The 16,885-nt window shown below is 42.1% G+C and overlaps 1 protein-coding gene across 1 annotated transcript in view; it reads left to right on the plus strand.

Annotated features, from left to right (window-relative positions):
* Positions 1-15,691, plus strand: part of LOC134607876 (serine/threonine-protein kinase 38) — a 61,347-nt gene extending 45,656 nt beyond the window's left edge. The window contains exons 10-14 of the mRNA XM_063450458.1: positions 202-319; positions 5,720-5,843; positions 6,865-6,960; positions 10,618-10,712; positions 15,069-15,691. Coding sequence (XP_063306528.1) covers positions 202-319; positions 5,720-5,843; positions 6,865-6,960; positions 10,618-10,712; positions 15,069-15,199 — 564 coding nt within the window. The 3' untranslated portion in view covers positions 15,200-15,691. The remainder of the gene's footprint in view (positions 1-201; positions 320-5,719; positions 5,844-6,864; positions 6,961-10,617; positions 10,713-15,068) is intronic.
* Positions 15,692-16,885: the final 1,194 nt, after the last annotated feature.

The raw sequence follows: 16,885 nt of genomic DNA on the forward strand, positions 1-16,885 counted from the left end.
TTTCTATATCTTGTGTGTATGTCTCTCTGCATTATTCATGCAGCCTTGTCAATAGCTATATGGTCTGTGCTCTCCAATATGTGTAGAGTATGAAGCATGCCACCTTTTGATTGATTTAATGAATAAACCTAAATTCTAATTTAAAATGTTTGGGACACCCCAGTGTAGGCATGTTTAAAGACATTTCATTTTGTCTTGTAGGCATTTTCTACAGTTGGAACACCAGACTACATTGCACCGGAAGTTTTCTTGCAGACTGGTTACAATAAACTGTGTGACTGGTGGTCATTAGGGGTCATCATGTATGAGATGTTGATTGGTAAGTCCATGTGAGACACTGAGTTCCATGAGATCTGATTCTGCATAGATTAATCTGCTCATTGTTTTATTTTCATAATCTGAACATAAACAAAATGTGTTTAACCCCTTAAGGACACATGACGTGTGTGACACGTCATGATTCCCTTTTATTCCAGAAGTTTGGTCCTTAAGGGGTTAAATATGGCTCCTTAAGGGGGGCCGGGCCGGGCCGCCAAGATGGCTGGTCGCAGGGAAGCTCGGCTCCTGCAAACTACATACAATAAAGCTGGAAATATAACCTCTACAACGACCACAGATACCTACCACTGCGACCCACGACGCACAAAGGCTACCGGATCCGAGGAGAGGCTGGCTCCGGTAGTTTCAGTCCCTCGGAGGTGAAATACCCGCGACTCACAGCGGGAATTAGCCGGCGGTGAGTGGGGTGGACGGCCGCCGCCCCACTATCCTGCCTAACGGAGCTGGAACGGCAACTCATCTCACGGCGGACCCGGCCCTGTTACCTCCCCCCTCTGGACCGGGGGGGTGATCCCGGTCCTCGCCCCTCAGCCGCACTCACAGCGGGGCAGTGGAGATCCGGCAGGGACGCCCGGCCATTACACAGGCTCAGGGCCCGCACCTAAGATGGCTGAGACCATGTGCGACATCGCTGATCCACGCTGCCAGCAGATGGAGACGGTGGAGACTCAGCGTCGGCTGCAGACACTACGGACGGCGAAAGGTGACAAGAACCAGACCCCGACTCAAGCATGAGGCAGAGGGCACGACAAGCTCTGGACCATCGCAGCAAGCCTGCACAATCAAGCTATGTGGGACTGTGAAACAACTGTTGAGGGGATAGGCTAACGGCGTTATATTTTAGTGCAGGAGATGTGCGCGGTTGACCCAGCTCCCTTTCGCTACCAATCTCTATGTTTTGTTGCTGGACTTGTTATGCCACCAGTGCTCCTCTCCTTAATAACTAAATGCCTACTAGATACTGCCTATCAATCTTCTGGCTCACAAGACATGCCTATTGATTATAATATGTGCAGCACTATTGCCAGTCATACTATACATCTGTGCCTATTTGTTGAACTATATTGCCTTGTGATAGCCAGGCTTACTGATCTCTTGTTAAAGCGGCACTGTCATGCCGAATCCCGTTTTTTTTTTTAACCCGCCTCCACTACATCCAATTGACCCCCAAATGCCCCTAAGCCCCCCAGATTACCTATTTTTAAATCTGTATCTTCTGCCCCGATCTTTATTCAGGGCGCCGCCATCTTTGTGTGGGTAGGTGAAGTCCCTGTGGGACACGTCATCTACCCACACTACACAGACTGTGAGATTCCCGCACATGCCCAGTGAAACACCTGGACATGCGAACGGGAATTTCATCTATTCATTCATTCATCAGACAGACGAATGAATGAATAGAAAAAATCAGACGAACAAACTAACACTGAGTATCAGTGTTCGTTTGTTCGATCAGTTTATTACAAGGAGGGAGCTACCGACGTGCAGCTCCCTCCTTGTAATATGTAAAGACAGAAGCGGTGGGGAGCTGTGCTCCCCACCACTTCATAAGCCCCCCAGGTCCCCCCCTCACTCTATGGGGGTCAATATGACCCCCATAATAGCACAAGGGAGATTAAAATCTCCCCAATGCCCCTACTCGCTATACCGCGAGTAGGGGCATGTCCACTAAACAGTGAGCAGCCAAACATAAATGGTAATAAAATAATAAGGGGGGGGGGGGGACCTACTGTCCTCCCCCCCCCCCGGCCCCCACCCCTGCGCGGTGTGTGGGGGCCCTAATAAAACAATAAGGGGGGGGGACCTACTGTCCTCCCCCCCGGCCCCCACCCCTGCGCGGTGGGTGGGGGCCCTAATAAAATAATAAGGGGGGGGGGGCCTACTGTCCTCCCCCCCCCCCCCCCTGGCCCCCACCCCTGCGCGGTGGGTGGGGGCCCTAATAAAATAATAAGGGGGGGGGACCTACTTTCCTCCCCCCTGGCCCCCACCCCTGAGCGCTGGGTGGGGGCCCTAAATAAAGATAGGGGGGGGGGACCTACTGTCCTCCCCCCTGGCCCCCACCCCTGCGCGGTGGGTGGGGGCCCTAAATAAAGATATGGGGGGGGACCTACTGTCCTCCCCCCTGGCCCCCACCCCTGCGCGGTGGGTGGGGGCCCTAATAAAATAATAAGGGGGGGACCTACTGTCCTCCCCCCTGGCCCCCACCCCTGAGCGGTGGGTGGGGGCCCTAAATAAAGATAGGGGGGGGGGACCTACTGTCCTCCCCCCTGGCCCCCACCCCTGCGCGGTGGGTGGGGGCCCTAATAAAACAATAAGGGGGGGGACCTACTGTCCTCCCCCCTGGCCCCCACCCCTGAGCGGTGGGTGGGGGCCCTAAATGAACCCCCCCCCATCAAGGTGACTAGGGGTCCCAAGCCCCTAGTCACCCCACCCCACCCCAAAACATTCTAACCCCTACCTACCCCCTCACCCTAAAAATAGTGAGGGGGGAATAAAATAACTAACCTGTAAAAAAAAATAATTAAACTTACCATTTGACGTCTTCTTTTTTCTAAATTCTTCTTTCTTCAGCCCCCAAAAAGGCCAAATAAAAATCCATCATACCCGTCGCACTTTAAAAAAAAAAAAAAAAAAAAAAAACGAGCGCAAAAAAATAATTAATCCATGTTCACCCATGGAGGGCACGCCGCGTACTGAGCTCCGCAGGGTGGATCAAGGCTTATATAGCCTTGCCCCGCCCTGCAATTAGGCTTAGAACACACTGATTGGTTGGTTTAAGCCAATCAGAGTGCTCTGTGTCATTTTACAAGCGTGGGAAAATTCCAAAGAACTTTCCCACGCTTGTAAAATGACACAGAGCACTGTGATAGGATGGTTTTCAAGCCATCCAATCACAGTGCTCTGTGTAATTTTACAAGCTTGGGAAAGTTCTTTGGAATTTGTAAAATGACACAGAGCACTGTGATTGGATGGCTTGAAATCCATCCTATCACAGTGCTCTGTGTCATTTTACAAGCATGGGAAAGTTCTTTGGAATTTTCCCACGCTTGTAAAATGACACAGAGCACTGTGATTGGATGGCTTGAAAACCATCCAAACACAGTGATCTGTCATTTTACACAGCGTGGGAAAGTTATTTAGAATTTTCCCACGCTGTGTAAAATGACATAGAGCAGTCTGATTGGCTTAAACCAACCAATCAGTGTGTTCTAAGCCTAATTGCAGGGCGGGGCAAGGCTATATAAGCCTTGACCCGCCCTGCGGAGCTCAGTACGCGGCGTGCCCTCCATGGGTGAACATGGATTAATTTTTTTTTGCGCTCGGTTTTTTTTTGTTTTTTTTAAAAGTGCGACGGGTATGATGGATTTTTATTTGGCTTTTTTGGGGGCTGAAGAAAGAAGAATTTAGAAAAAAGAAGACGTCAAATGGTAAGTTTAATTATTTTTTTTACAGGTTAGTTATTTTATTCCCCCCTCACTATTTTTAGGGTGAGGGGGGTAGGTAGGGGATAGAATGTATTGGGTGGGGGGGGGGGTGACTAGGGGCTTGGGACCCCTAGTCACCTTGATGGGGGGGGGGTTCATTTAGGGCCCCCACCCACCGCTCAGGGGTGGAGGCCAGGGGGGGGGAGGACAGTAGGTCCCCCCCCCCTTATTATTTTATTAGGGCCCCACCCACCGCGCAGGGGTGGGGGCCAGGGGGGAGGACAGTAGGTCACCCCCCCTTATTATTTTATTAGGGCCCCCACCCACCGCGCAGGGGTGGGGGCCGGGGGGGAGGACAGTAGGTCACCCCCCCTTATTATTTTATTAGGGCCCCCACCCACCGCGCAGGGGTGGGGGCCAGGGGGGAGGACAGTAGGTCACCCCCCCTTATTATTTTATTAGGGCCCCCACCCACAGCGCAGGGGTGGGGGCCAGGGGGGGAGGACAGTAGGTCCCCCCTTATTATTTTATTAGGGCCCCCACCCACAGCGCAGGGGTGGGGGCCAGGGGGGGAGGACAGTAGGTCCCCCCCCCTTATTTTATTAGGGCCCCCACCCACCGCGCAGGGGTGGGGGCCAGGGGGGAGGACAGTAGGTCCCCCCCATCTTTAACCCCCGCGCGGGGGGGGGGGGGGGTTTATTAGGTGTTTTTTTTTTTTTTTTTTTTTTTTTTTTTTACAGTGAGCAGCCACAGGCTGCTCACTGCTTACTAGACATGCCCCTACTCGCGGTATAGCGAGTAGGGGCATATTATTTACTAATACTAAGTAATCTTTACTTAGTATTAGTACATTTGGCTTCAAGACCAATTCAGGTCTTTCAGCCTTTTAGTAGATAGCTCCCTTATACCGTGGGAATTAGGGAGTTATCTACTAAGCGGCTGCAAGATGCAGCCACAGCAATGAATAGGATCGGAGTTTCATTCATTAGAATGAAATTCCGATACGAACAAAGTACCGAATTGCATCCTAACACCAATGGAGAAACTCTTCTCATTCTGTTAGGATGCAATTCGGCAGTTTTGCCGGCGTTCTGTCTAAGTGACAGGACTTTCGGCAATACTGACAGGAAGTATTGTGAGAACTGGGAGGAAAGCTAGGGATCATGGGAAAATTGCTCTGACCAGCGGAAATGAAGCACACTTTGCTCCTCCGCTGGTCAGAGCTGGTCAAGCGGAGGAATCCTCCATAAGGCAAAGAGTCCCTACTTTGTCTTATAATTTTAAAGAAAACTAAAGAAGAATGGAAGAAAAGAATAACAGATCCTGAGAGAGGCGGAGAAGAGGAAGAGATTGAGGAAAGGTAAGTTCGGCATGACAGTGCCGCTTTAAGTGACATAATATGCATTAACCAGTTTATCCTTTTTAAAAATGTGCAGTACATGCCACAGTCTCCTGCTTCTCGAAATGTCAGCATTCACTGTGGTGGCGTGGCAAACCTGTCTTATCATACTGCCATACCCATAATGTGTTGCTCATGTGCATAGGGGGCGGTCTGGGGTGGTATACTCTTCTCGAATATTATACTGTATTCCTCATCAAAACATGTCTACAATCAGTACCTATCGTTTTTTAGCAATCTACTCATCTAGCTTTCTTCATGTCAAGCGTAGTATATTACCATAGTTAAAAATAAACGTGATCCTGAACTACTTTTCAAATAATATAAAAAAAAATGTGCCTGTATATCTAATGCCGTAACATATTATGCCAATGTTTACCTACTCTACCAGATGTCGCTGTTGTGGCCCACGCCGGCTGTTTGTTCAATCAGTGCAGAACCAAAATAAAGAATTAAAAAAAAAAAAAAAAAAAAAAAAAAAAAAATATGGCTCCTTAAAACATATAACCTTTTTAGTGTTAAAGAATTCCACTTTACCGATATTTTATTTTTAAAGGTTATCCTCCTTTTTGTTCGGAGACACCACAAGAAACATACAAAAAAGTAATGAACTGGAAAGAGACATTAACATTCCCACCTGAAGTCCCTATATCCGAAAAAGCGAAGGATCTTATTTTACGGTAAGTGTCTGTCTGATCATCAATCATACTTGCCTTTCTGATGGAAGAAACCTGGTTTTCAGAGCAGATTTCCAATGCATTTTATTTTCCTAGTCATTTTTGACCTTTCAAACTGTAATATTAAGATATTTTCTCACTAATGTAATACTAGAGCTAGGTGTTCTTGGGTGTTAATAGATAAAAGGAAATCACTTAGACCCTTACTGATTACAATCTGAATAGTAGTGTTATATATGTCTGCACTTTATGTAGAATGAGACTTGATAAAAGCTAACCTTTGAAGTTTAGGTCATTGTGCATCATGACAGAAGGGTTATAAAAAGGTGGGCAGACAGAATAAACCAGGTCCAGGTGGGCATTTTATGAAACATAACTACCTGTCTTTTTATGGTTAATGATAGCCGCAGCCAATTGTATCCCTCAAATTATTATTCACTCTTGGCTTCCATTGCAATCACAGCTGTGCAAGTGTGAAAAAAAAAAAGTTTAATCTATGAAACAAAGAGTGATGTTATTCAGCAGGCTGATAGAAGCTGCTGGATAGTGGTTTACGAGGATATGTGTACAGTTTTCTGCAGAATAGGATTGGCTGAGAAACTCTGTTTATAACGCTGTAGAAGTATCTTTATTTTGTGTAGTCCATAATGAATTAAACAACAAAAAACAAAACCGTGGATGGGTGATTCATGCCATCTCCAGCTTCTGTTCTGGACCAGCAGACCAAGATATGAAGGTACCCCGGCTGATGTGCAGGTGTTTCCTTCCTATTCCATACATTGTGCTGTAGCAGGGTTGTTATGAAATTGTGATCTTTAATGGGTCCTGCGAACAGGTTTAAATAATACATGTTTATTTCATTATTGTTCACTAGGGTTTGCAGGTTTACTGAAATTACGGACACATTATTGATCACCATAATTTACTGTTTAGCAAATAAACCATTAAATGTCTGAATGAAACATATTGATCAATTAAAAACACCAGTGCATTTAATCCTTCTAATAACATATGTGTTCTTCAGTTTCTGCTGTGAATGGGAGCAAAGAATTGGTGCCCCAGGTGTAGAAGAGATAAAGGCCAACCCTTTCTTTGAAGCTGTTGATTGGGAACATATAAGGTAAGAATGAATAGTGAATTTTATTTTAATCTATATACCGTATTTATCGGCGTATAACACGCACTTTTTTCCCCTGAAAATAGGGGGAAAATCGTGGGTGCGTGTTATACGCCGATATCCCATAATTACTTACCTGTCCTGAAGCGTGGGCCGGCTTCACAGCGCGCACCGCGGTACAGGAACTTTAATTTAAGGTTCCGGTTTCCGGCGGGACTGAAAGGAAGTGTGCACAATAGTGTGCACACTTCCTTTCAGTCCCGCCGGAAACCGGAACCTTAAATTAAAGTTCCTGTTCCGCGGTGCACGGTGTGAAGCCGGCCCACGCTTCAGGACAGGTAAGTAATTATGGGAGGGGAGGAAAGTACACTATGGGAGGGGAGGGGAGGGGGAGGAAAGTACACTATGGGAGGGGAGGGGGAGGAAAGTACACTATGGGAGGGGAGGGGGGAGAATACTATGGGAGGGGAGAGGGGAGAATACTATGGGAGGGGAGGGGGGGAGAATACTATGGGAGGGGAGGGGGGGAGAATACTATGGGAGGGGAGGGGGGGAGAATACTATGGGAGGGGAGGGGGGAGAATACTATGGGAGGAGGGGGGGAATACTATGGGAGGAGGGGGGAATACTATGGGAGGGGGGAGAATACTATGGAAAGGGGGGAGAATACTATGGAAAGGGGGGACACTATGGGATGAGGGGGGAATACTATGGGATGAGGGGGGGGAATACTATGGGATGAGGGGGGAAATTTCCTGGAATTTCTTTCTAAAAATGAGGTGCGTGTTATACGCCTGTGCGTGTTATACGCCGATAAATACGGTAGTTAAAAGCACCTTCTAAATTTTTGTTTCTGAGCAATTCTTTTTTGCTCAGAAATAGGTCTTTTTTTTTTTTCTTTCTTTTTTTTTTTTTTTAAATCTCTTTTCACTAAGTTAGCAGCCTCTGCATGGACTATTCTAAAAATCACTATATGCATTTTTTTGTGATTTTAATATCCATATAAATGGATAATTATACAGCCCTACGCATTATAATAGTAGAAATAATTACAAGGAACGCAAAGATAAACCATTATATTGCTACAGAATATTACCACAAGTTGAAATAATGAATCGGTGTTTATGGTACCTATGATAAAAAAAAACAAACAAAGTATTTCCTGCTGTTGAATAGTGACCTTTGTATCCATGAAAAGCCAAGCAGACTTCCTCAGGCTGTTCTAGGCATTTGGAGATGGCATGTTATCACAAATCAAAACAAATACTTCTATATTTTATGGTCCAACCGTATTCTGTACATTCATCACAATCAGATCTGTAGATACCTATTGCAGGCTCGATTTAACAAAGTTCTGTTTTTTAATTAATTGTATGGATTGTGCTTAAAGTAATAATAATGATAAAAGTCCATGCATTGCTTTAAATCCTCATGCTATACAGCATCTTAAGTGAGCTAATGGCTGAATAATAACCAGGGTGGATAAAAATTGCTGATTAAAAATTTAAAAAAATATATAAAGATTTTGAGGGAGGGGTGGATTTAAATATATTTTTTTTAATTTTAAATTTGAATTCTTATAATAAAATACTTTTTGAATGAAAAATCTGTCTATAGATAGCCATCTCTTTAAAATACATTTATAGTTCAAAGGTTATTCAGCATGAAATATGAATTGGTTAAGTAGCATGCAGCTTTATATATTCAAGCAATATTTACATTTTTAGTAAATTAATTTATTTAATCCAAGTTAAGTGAACTTGTGTCTGAAGAGATAAAATACACTTTTTTAGAGCAAAAATTTTATAAAGTAAACATACAAAGTTCAGAAAAAGATCTTAATCCTGTTGTTGTTCTGCAAATCTATGTACAATGAATAGCTTAACCATAAAGGATTACTCCAAGCATTGTGACCCCTTCAGTGAAGTGGTCATGGTGCTTGGAGTTTGCTTTTCAATACAAAACTCTGCACATTTTATATTGTTGTCCACTTCCAGCAGTGTCTTTAGTATTTCAGTAGCCAGCTCAGAATACCAGAGTACCAGACTCCATAATAGTTCTGTGCATATTTGTCGCTCAATGGGTAAACCATTGGCTGAGCGTGCTCAGCTCACACCTCCAGCCAATCTGGGATTAATGGGATCGACATATTGATCTACAGCTGCACAGAAGCCAGTGTGTCGCCCAGCATTAGAGAAGGCTTGGCCCCCAGGGGGATCTAGGTAGGAGGGATAATGATTGCAGTTCACGTTTTCTGTTTTTATTTTTTTAAGTTATTGTAACCAAATACAGGAATATTTATGCTTTATAATATATTATTTTAGGTAAATAAAAATTTAAAAAATGTTCAAATATTGAACGATTAGCCTATGTAACTGTAGATAGACAATTCTGAAATCATTGCAGTGTGCACTATGTATTTCTAATGGTTTGTAACAAAATTAGTTCTGATATGAAACTTTTTTTTATTCTAAATATGAAATCTTAATTTGGTTGCAAATATTAGAAATATAAAATCAGCACAAAAGTCTTTACTCTTACATATTATGACTTGAACAAAGCCTTACTGACTAGTGATTTAAATTGACTTAATGTAAATCAAATCCGCCCTGTTTAGAACTCCTTGATATGACACTGTGTACTTGTATCCCACGGGGAAAGCATTGGATTGGCTAAAATCAGCAAGGGGGCGGGGCCAAACACAATTTTGGCCAATCAACACTACCTCATAGAGATGCATTGAATCAATGCATCTCTATGAGGAAAATTCTGCGTCCCCATGCAGAGCGTGGGTACGCTGAACAGCAGGGCTGTCTACTGTGCAGCCCTGAGCCACGAAGCCCCTCCAGTGGTCATCTGAGGAGTGGTCACTTGGAGGTGTCCCTAGGGGCAATGTAAACACTGCCTTTTCTCTGAAAAGGCAGTGTTTACATAAAAATGCCTGAAGGGAGCTATTATACTCTCCAGAACAACTACATTAAGCTGTACTTTTTCTGGTGACTATAGTGTCCCTTTAAGGAACTATTTTTTTGGGGGGGGCGTTAATTGGTTTTTCAAATATCCACCACTAGATGTCTCTCCAACTGTACTGCTCAAAATGTATGCTTCATGTCTGTATATATTAAATAAAAAAAAGTTCAAAGTAAAACCCGTGTAAAAGCCAAAAGCCCAATACCTATATGAATGTATTGTGTAAATAGTATGAAACTAGTTTATGGTGCCCCAACCCATTCTGAGGAGTGGTACAGTGAACAGAAATTGATTGCTGCTAATCTGTAGAAGAACCTTGGCGCAATAGCTTCTGAATACAGCACTCGCCAGTCCTGTTTCCTAAAACATATAGCTGTGAATGGTGAATATCCATGTAACATATAAATAAAGAAAACACAATGTTTTAGAAAAAAGGTTAAGTTTGCGGAGCAAGAACAGTTTCCGTGATATAGCATAGCAGTTTTAAGAAAAAGAAAAAAAAATCTCTTGTCATCACCATTCCTTTCATACGTTTGTTTGTTCATTGTGTGTGTGTATATATATATATATATATATATATATATATATACACACACACACACACACACTTTATCAATATTTTAGTCCTTTCTGTTGATATTTTATTTTTATTTCATTTTTTTTTTTTTCATTTGTTTTCACTCCGTTTAGGGAAAGACCAGCTGCAATTCCTATTGAAATAAAAAGCATTGACGACACTTCGAACTTTGATGAATTTCCAGAATCTGATATTCTTAAACCCATGGGTAAGTTGAAGAGAAGTTTTTAGAGTTGTGATCTAGCAGTATTAGATATGTAGTCTATATTGTGTTCAAAAGGGGGCGATTTATCAAGTTATACTGATAAATACAAATTTGGGGGCACTTAAAAAAGAAAAAAAATGTATTTGTATTGAATTCTTAAACCTGTGCATGTAATAGCATTAGAACATGAAATATTGTTCATCAAAGAATATAAAATCATAGTGGGGTTACAAATCGGGCATGGTGTAACTCTGTATATTAAGAATTTATCTAGACATTGTTTTGTACAATTGACATACATTGTTCTGGGCAACTTGGCTGTCTTGTCGTCCCCCATCGACCTTGGACTTGGCCCTTCAAAGGGTGTATGGTCGCTGCATTCCTTAACCTATCCTCTAAATTAAATCTGTTGTGTGTTTATTTATTGGGGGGAGGGGGTTGGGGGGGGGGGGGCCATGTTCGCTTCTTTTGTGTCTTAAGCAAAAATTCTTTGAATATATAATCTTTTGTTTTGGTGATCCACGAGATCTATATATCTTCCTAACTTGTTTGATCTGTATCCATCTCTTTTTTTTTTTTTTTTTTTTTTTCCCTATCACTTTAAATTTTCTTCTGAAATGGAAATAGATCTTTGGTGTTGTTTTTTATTATCTGACGGTTATATAACCTTAGTTTGCCCTCATTCTGCAAGATGAAAGTAGGGTGGATTTTAAGTTAAGTTCAAATGAGGCTTAATATTTCAAACACTCTTAATCCTTATTGATACTATTCAACAGAGATAAACCAACCAAATAATCCCTGTGTCATAAAGTTATTGAATATAGAAGATTTCTTTTTAACTCATTTGTTTGCAATACATTGCACATATTTCTGGTCCTAAATGAATCGACGAGTGTATGTAATAATCTCATTAGAGAAATAACTCTTTATTAAAAGTATTAAAGTATTATCTGTTTTTAGTTGGCAAATGGTTCCTTACATTCTGGCTTAAATTATCAGGAATAACATAATTGCCACAAATAAAATACATATTATATATATATATATATATATATATTTATTATTATTATTATTATTATTATATTTATTTTTTTATTAACAATACAATGCTAAACAAAAATCTGCACACCAGTCAAGCCATAAGACTTGTTTTTCCCACCGGAAAAGTTAGTTTAACAAAGAATCACATTTTTGCCTCATTCCATATTTAACATGGATTCCATTGAGTCTGTGTTTGCTGTATACAACAGCTTTCAAACACAACTTAGAAAAAGATGCAAAACCAGTGAACCACTCATGGACAGCTGTTTTATTGAAATCATCAGCATGAGGTTGGTTACTGGCTGGCCATTGAGGCTTGGCAGTGCTTATGAAGCAAAAAACAAAAAAGGTATGGTGGGGAAAAATTGTGATTGAAAACACCTTCCACCTGAAGTCTGTCGATAGTTAATACAATGCATCTTTTCCTAAGTTGTGTTTCAAAGCTGTTGTATACAACAAACACAGAATCAAAGGAGTCCATGCTTAAAATGGAATGACGCATACATGTTGTTTAACTAATTTGCATATGCCCACCCAGAATACTTTGCGTTACATATCACTGCAAATTTGTGATTCCTGTGGGAAAAGCAAGTCTTATGGCTTGACTGTTGTGTAGAATTTTGTTTAACATTGTATTAACTATCCACAGACTTCAGGTGTGTATATATTCTTCTGGTAAAAGCTGCCATATAGTAATTGGATTCCAACCAATAGACTTTGAAAGCTTGTGAGCCTTCTTCAGCAGTTCTGCATGTATGTGATATTCTCACAGAGGAAGCTGTCCAATGTAAAAAAAAAAAAATTCTCCTTTAGGACAAAGGTTTTGTAATGTCTTTATTTTGACAGTCCTGGCACATCTTTGTTCTTTTAAAGGACACTATAGTTTACAAAAACAACTTCATCTTAATTAAGTAGTTTTTGTGTATAGATCATGCCCCATGCAGTCTCATGTTTATGCAGCCCTAGCCACACCTCCCTGCAAGTGACTTACACAGCCTTCCTTAACACTTCCTGCAAAGAGTCATCTAATGTTTACTGCAAATTCCGTTTAATTTCGAATTTATCTCCTACTCTATTAATAGCTTGCTAGGCCCTGCAGGGGCCTCTTTTATGTACCGTATATACTCGAGTATAAGCCGAGTTTTTCAGCCCATTTTTTGGGCTGAAAAACCCCAACTCGGCTTATACTCGAGTCAGAGTCTGTATTATGGCAATTTGCATTGCCATAATACAGACTGGGGGGAGAGGGGGGCTGGCAGAGCTGTACTTACCTTTCCTGCAGCTCCTGTCAGCTCTCTCCTCCTCTGCGCCGTCCGTTCAGCACCTCGGTCAGCTCCCAGTGTAAGTCTCGCGAGAGCCGCGGCTCTCGCGAGATTTACACTGGGAGCTGACAGAAGAGCAGAACGGACGGCGCAGAGGAGGAGAGAGCTGACAGGAGCTGCAGGAAAGGTAAGTACAGCTCTGCCAGCCCCCCTCTCCCCCCACTGAACTGCCACTGGACCACAAGGGAAGGAGAGCCCCCCTCCCTGCCATATATCAAGCAGGGAGGGGGGACGAAAAAAAAAATATAAATAAAATAATAAAAAAAAATTAATAATAAAAAAAAAGGGGTATAAGGACCACTATGGGAGGGGGGGGGGGTATAAGGACCACTATGGAAGGGAGGGGGTGGGTTAAGGACCACTATGGGAGGGAGGGGGGTATAAGGACCGCTATGGGAAGGAGGGGGGGTATAAGGACCACTATGGGAGGGAGGGGGGGGGGGTAAGGACCACTATGGGAGGGAGGGGGGGGGGGGTAAGGACCACTATGGGAGGGAGGGGGGGGATAAGGACCACTATGGGAGGGAGGGGGGGTATAAGGACCACTATGGGAGGGAGGGGGGGATAAGGACCACTATGGGAGGGAGGGGGGGGATAAGGACCACTATTGGAGGGAGGGGGGTATAAGGACCACTATTGGAGGGAGGGGGGTATAAGGACCACTATGGGAGGGAGGGGGGGTATAAGGACCACTATGGGAGGGGGTGGGATAAGAACCACTATGGGAGGGAGGGGGGGTATAAGGACCATTATGGGAGGGAGGGGGGGGTATATGGACCACTATGGGAGGGATGGGGGGGATAAGGAACACTATGGGAGGGAGAAGGGGGATAAGGACCACTATGAGAGGGAGGGGGTGGGATAAGGACCACTATGGGAGGGGAGGGGGAAGTAAGGACCACTAGGGGAGGGGAGGGTAAGGACCACTAGGGGAGGGGTGAGTCAGGACCACTGGGGGGGGGGAGTGAAGGAACACGGGGGTGGGGAGGTAAGGACCACTGAGGGAGGAGGAGGGGAAGTCAGGACATATGGGGGGGGGAGGGGGCGGCAAAAATTTTTTTGCCTACGGCGGCAAATATCCTTGCACCGGCCCTGCACACACTGCATTCACACACTGCATTCATGCACACACACACACACTGCATTCATGCACACACACACTGCATTCATGCACACACACACTGCACTCATACACACACGCTGCACTCATACACACACACATACGCACACACTGCATTCATTATACACACACTGTAAATAAATATTCAATTAATATATTTTTTTTAGGATCTAATTTTATTTAGAAATTTACCAGTAGCTGCTGCATTTCCCACCCTAGTCTTATACTCGAGTCAATAAGTTTTCCCAGTTTTTTGGGATAAAATTAGGGGCCTCGGCTTATATTCGGGTCGGCTTATACTCGAGTATATACGGTAATTAAAGTTCAATTACAGAGCAGGAGAAGAGATAAAAACATTTAAAGTAAGTTACATCTGATTTAAAATGAAACCATCTTGTTTTCATTCAGGCTATGTCAGTCACAGCTAGGGGAGGTGTGGCTAGGACTGCATGAACAGGAATAAAAGTGATTTTAGTCCTAAATGGCAGAGTATTAAGCAGTAAAACTTCAGAGGCAAGCTAAAGATGTTTTGGTGATTATAGTTTCCCATTACCTAGAAATGGAGCTATGCTAGCAAGAATTTGACTATGCTAGTAGATATGGTGTACTTTAATTTAACCAATTCTGTGTTATCCAATTATAGACCATATTTTGCTTCTATACCTGTGCTAAACAGTTTAATGGACTTGATAATTTGATGGTTAGCATTAAAAATGTAAGGTGTTTTTTGTTTTCCTGTTTTATATAGGACAAAATAGTTGATAGTGTGTAATAGAAAAGGTCCTATTATAGTGTTCTGTATTGTTTGTCTTCAGCAGAAAATATAAGCATATCTCATTGAAATGTCAATCTTCATTATGTCCCTTTGGTTTTTAGGTGTTGCAAGCAGCCATCCTGATACAGATTTCAAAAACAAGGATTGGGTCTTTATTAACTACACATATAAACGTTTTGAAGGACTTACAGCTAGAGGAGCTCTTCCAACTTTTATTAAACCGAGGAAATGAAGCGTTTTCAAAGTGGGACTTTTTTTTGTTATTATTCTTTCATTGCCCTGAACTTTTGGAGCATGTGGGTGCTTTTATACTAAGAAGGACACCAACAAGACACTCAATCTATCCCGAATTTCTTATTTTTATATTGTACGTTTCTGGGAAAACTGTCATTTTCATGGAACAAGGGATTCATCTTGCAAAAACAGACACGTGTCCCTTGATAACACCTTTTTTCTTTTGACTGTTGATCATGCAAAATGCACAAGTTTTTAGATCAGTCTTGCATCTGCTAGAGCTTTTTATAGTATTTGAGAAACTTTTCAGTTATATCTCCAATTGCTTCCATAGATGAATGTGAAATAATTTCACCAGGATGGGAGATTTCTCACGGATCCTCTGCAAAAGGGTGTTTTGTGTGTGGGGGAAAATGAGTGCTTTTTGATTCTACTATGAACATTTAGCATTACGATACTATTTAATGCATTAAAGAGTAGTATGCCCTGATTAGAGTGCCTGATTTTGTTGCTGTTTGTTATACTTTTTGTCATTCCTGGAGATTGTAAGAAGGAAGAGTCTTTTGGAAGCATGTGAAAAATGTTTTATTTTATTTATTTACAGTTGCCTTACAAGACGCATGTTCAAGTTATGAAAAAACCTGAAACAGAAGTGTTAGCATTTTCTACAGTTTTGCTTTGAGGATTTTCATCCGCTATAAAGTAGTGAACTCTTTGCTTTATTTGTTTTTTCTTGTTTTTTTATTTTTAAGCATTAAACTAATATGGTGCCTTATCTCTGAAAAGGGACTGCTGGGATTTAATTTTATGATAGTACATAAGTATTAGAAAATTCATGCTGCTTGTTGTATTTATAACAGATCATTGCAACCCTCTATTAAAATTGGATGATTAGGGTTTTAATTTAAAGGGACAGGAATGATTTATTGAAAGTTTGGATTATTTAAGAAAGTACATTTATAGAAGTTTAAATATGCATGTAAATGTTGTGAAACATAATTATTTTTACATATTACTGTGGGAAATCTGCATATAATAACAATCAAACAAGAGGACTGCCATTAATTCTCCGCTCGTTTTTTTGGTCACAGAAATCCAAACTGGGTATGGCACTCGCCAATCAGGTAAATGGAGCAGCTCTGTGGTGCCAGTCAGATAATGGAACCTTTAATTCCCTCAGTATATTCCAGAATGAACAATCCATATCTGGGCACACGTAGGCTCTTCCCAAGATGCAGATGTTATTCAGAGTGGAACAGGTTCTAAATAAAGTATGCATCTTGGATAGAGCCTATGTGTGCCCAGATATGTATTTCTCGCACTATTTTTGGTCAGTGACCATGGCTTTAATTCACCTTTTTACTGATTGGCTGAAAAACAGCATGCAGCCATGAAGAGTCATAAAAAGTTTTTGTTTGCAAATTGAACAATTTTTATTTTCTCTTGCATAGCTCTGTGTAAATTTCATTACTTGCTTTCTCTAAAAAGCAAGGCCTTTTCATGCTAATAATGCTAAAAGTCCCAGAATATTAGCGTGCATGTTTAAACTTCTCCCCAATCTATTTCATAACAATGAATTTTATGTTGTCACAAACATTTTAAATGCTATCTGAACTTGGTGTGAGTGTTTCGATTCATTGCTTTTGTCTATAACTCTTTGTAACTCTGTGTATATAAGTCATCG

Source organism: Pelobates fuscus, chromosome 1, assembly GCF_036172605.1.
Source record: "Pelobates fuscus isolate aPelFus1 chromosome 1, aPelFus1.pri, whole genome shotgun sequence".
NCBI lineage: Eukaryota > Metazoa > Chordata > Amphibia > Anura > Pelobatidae > Pelobates > Pelobates fuscus.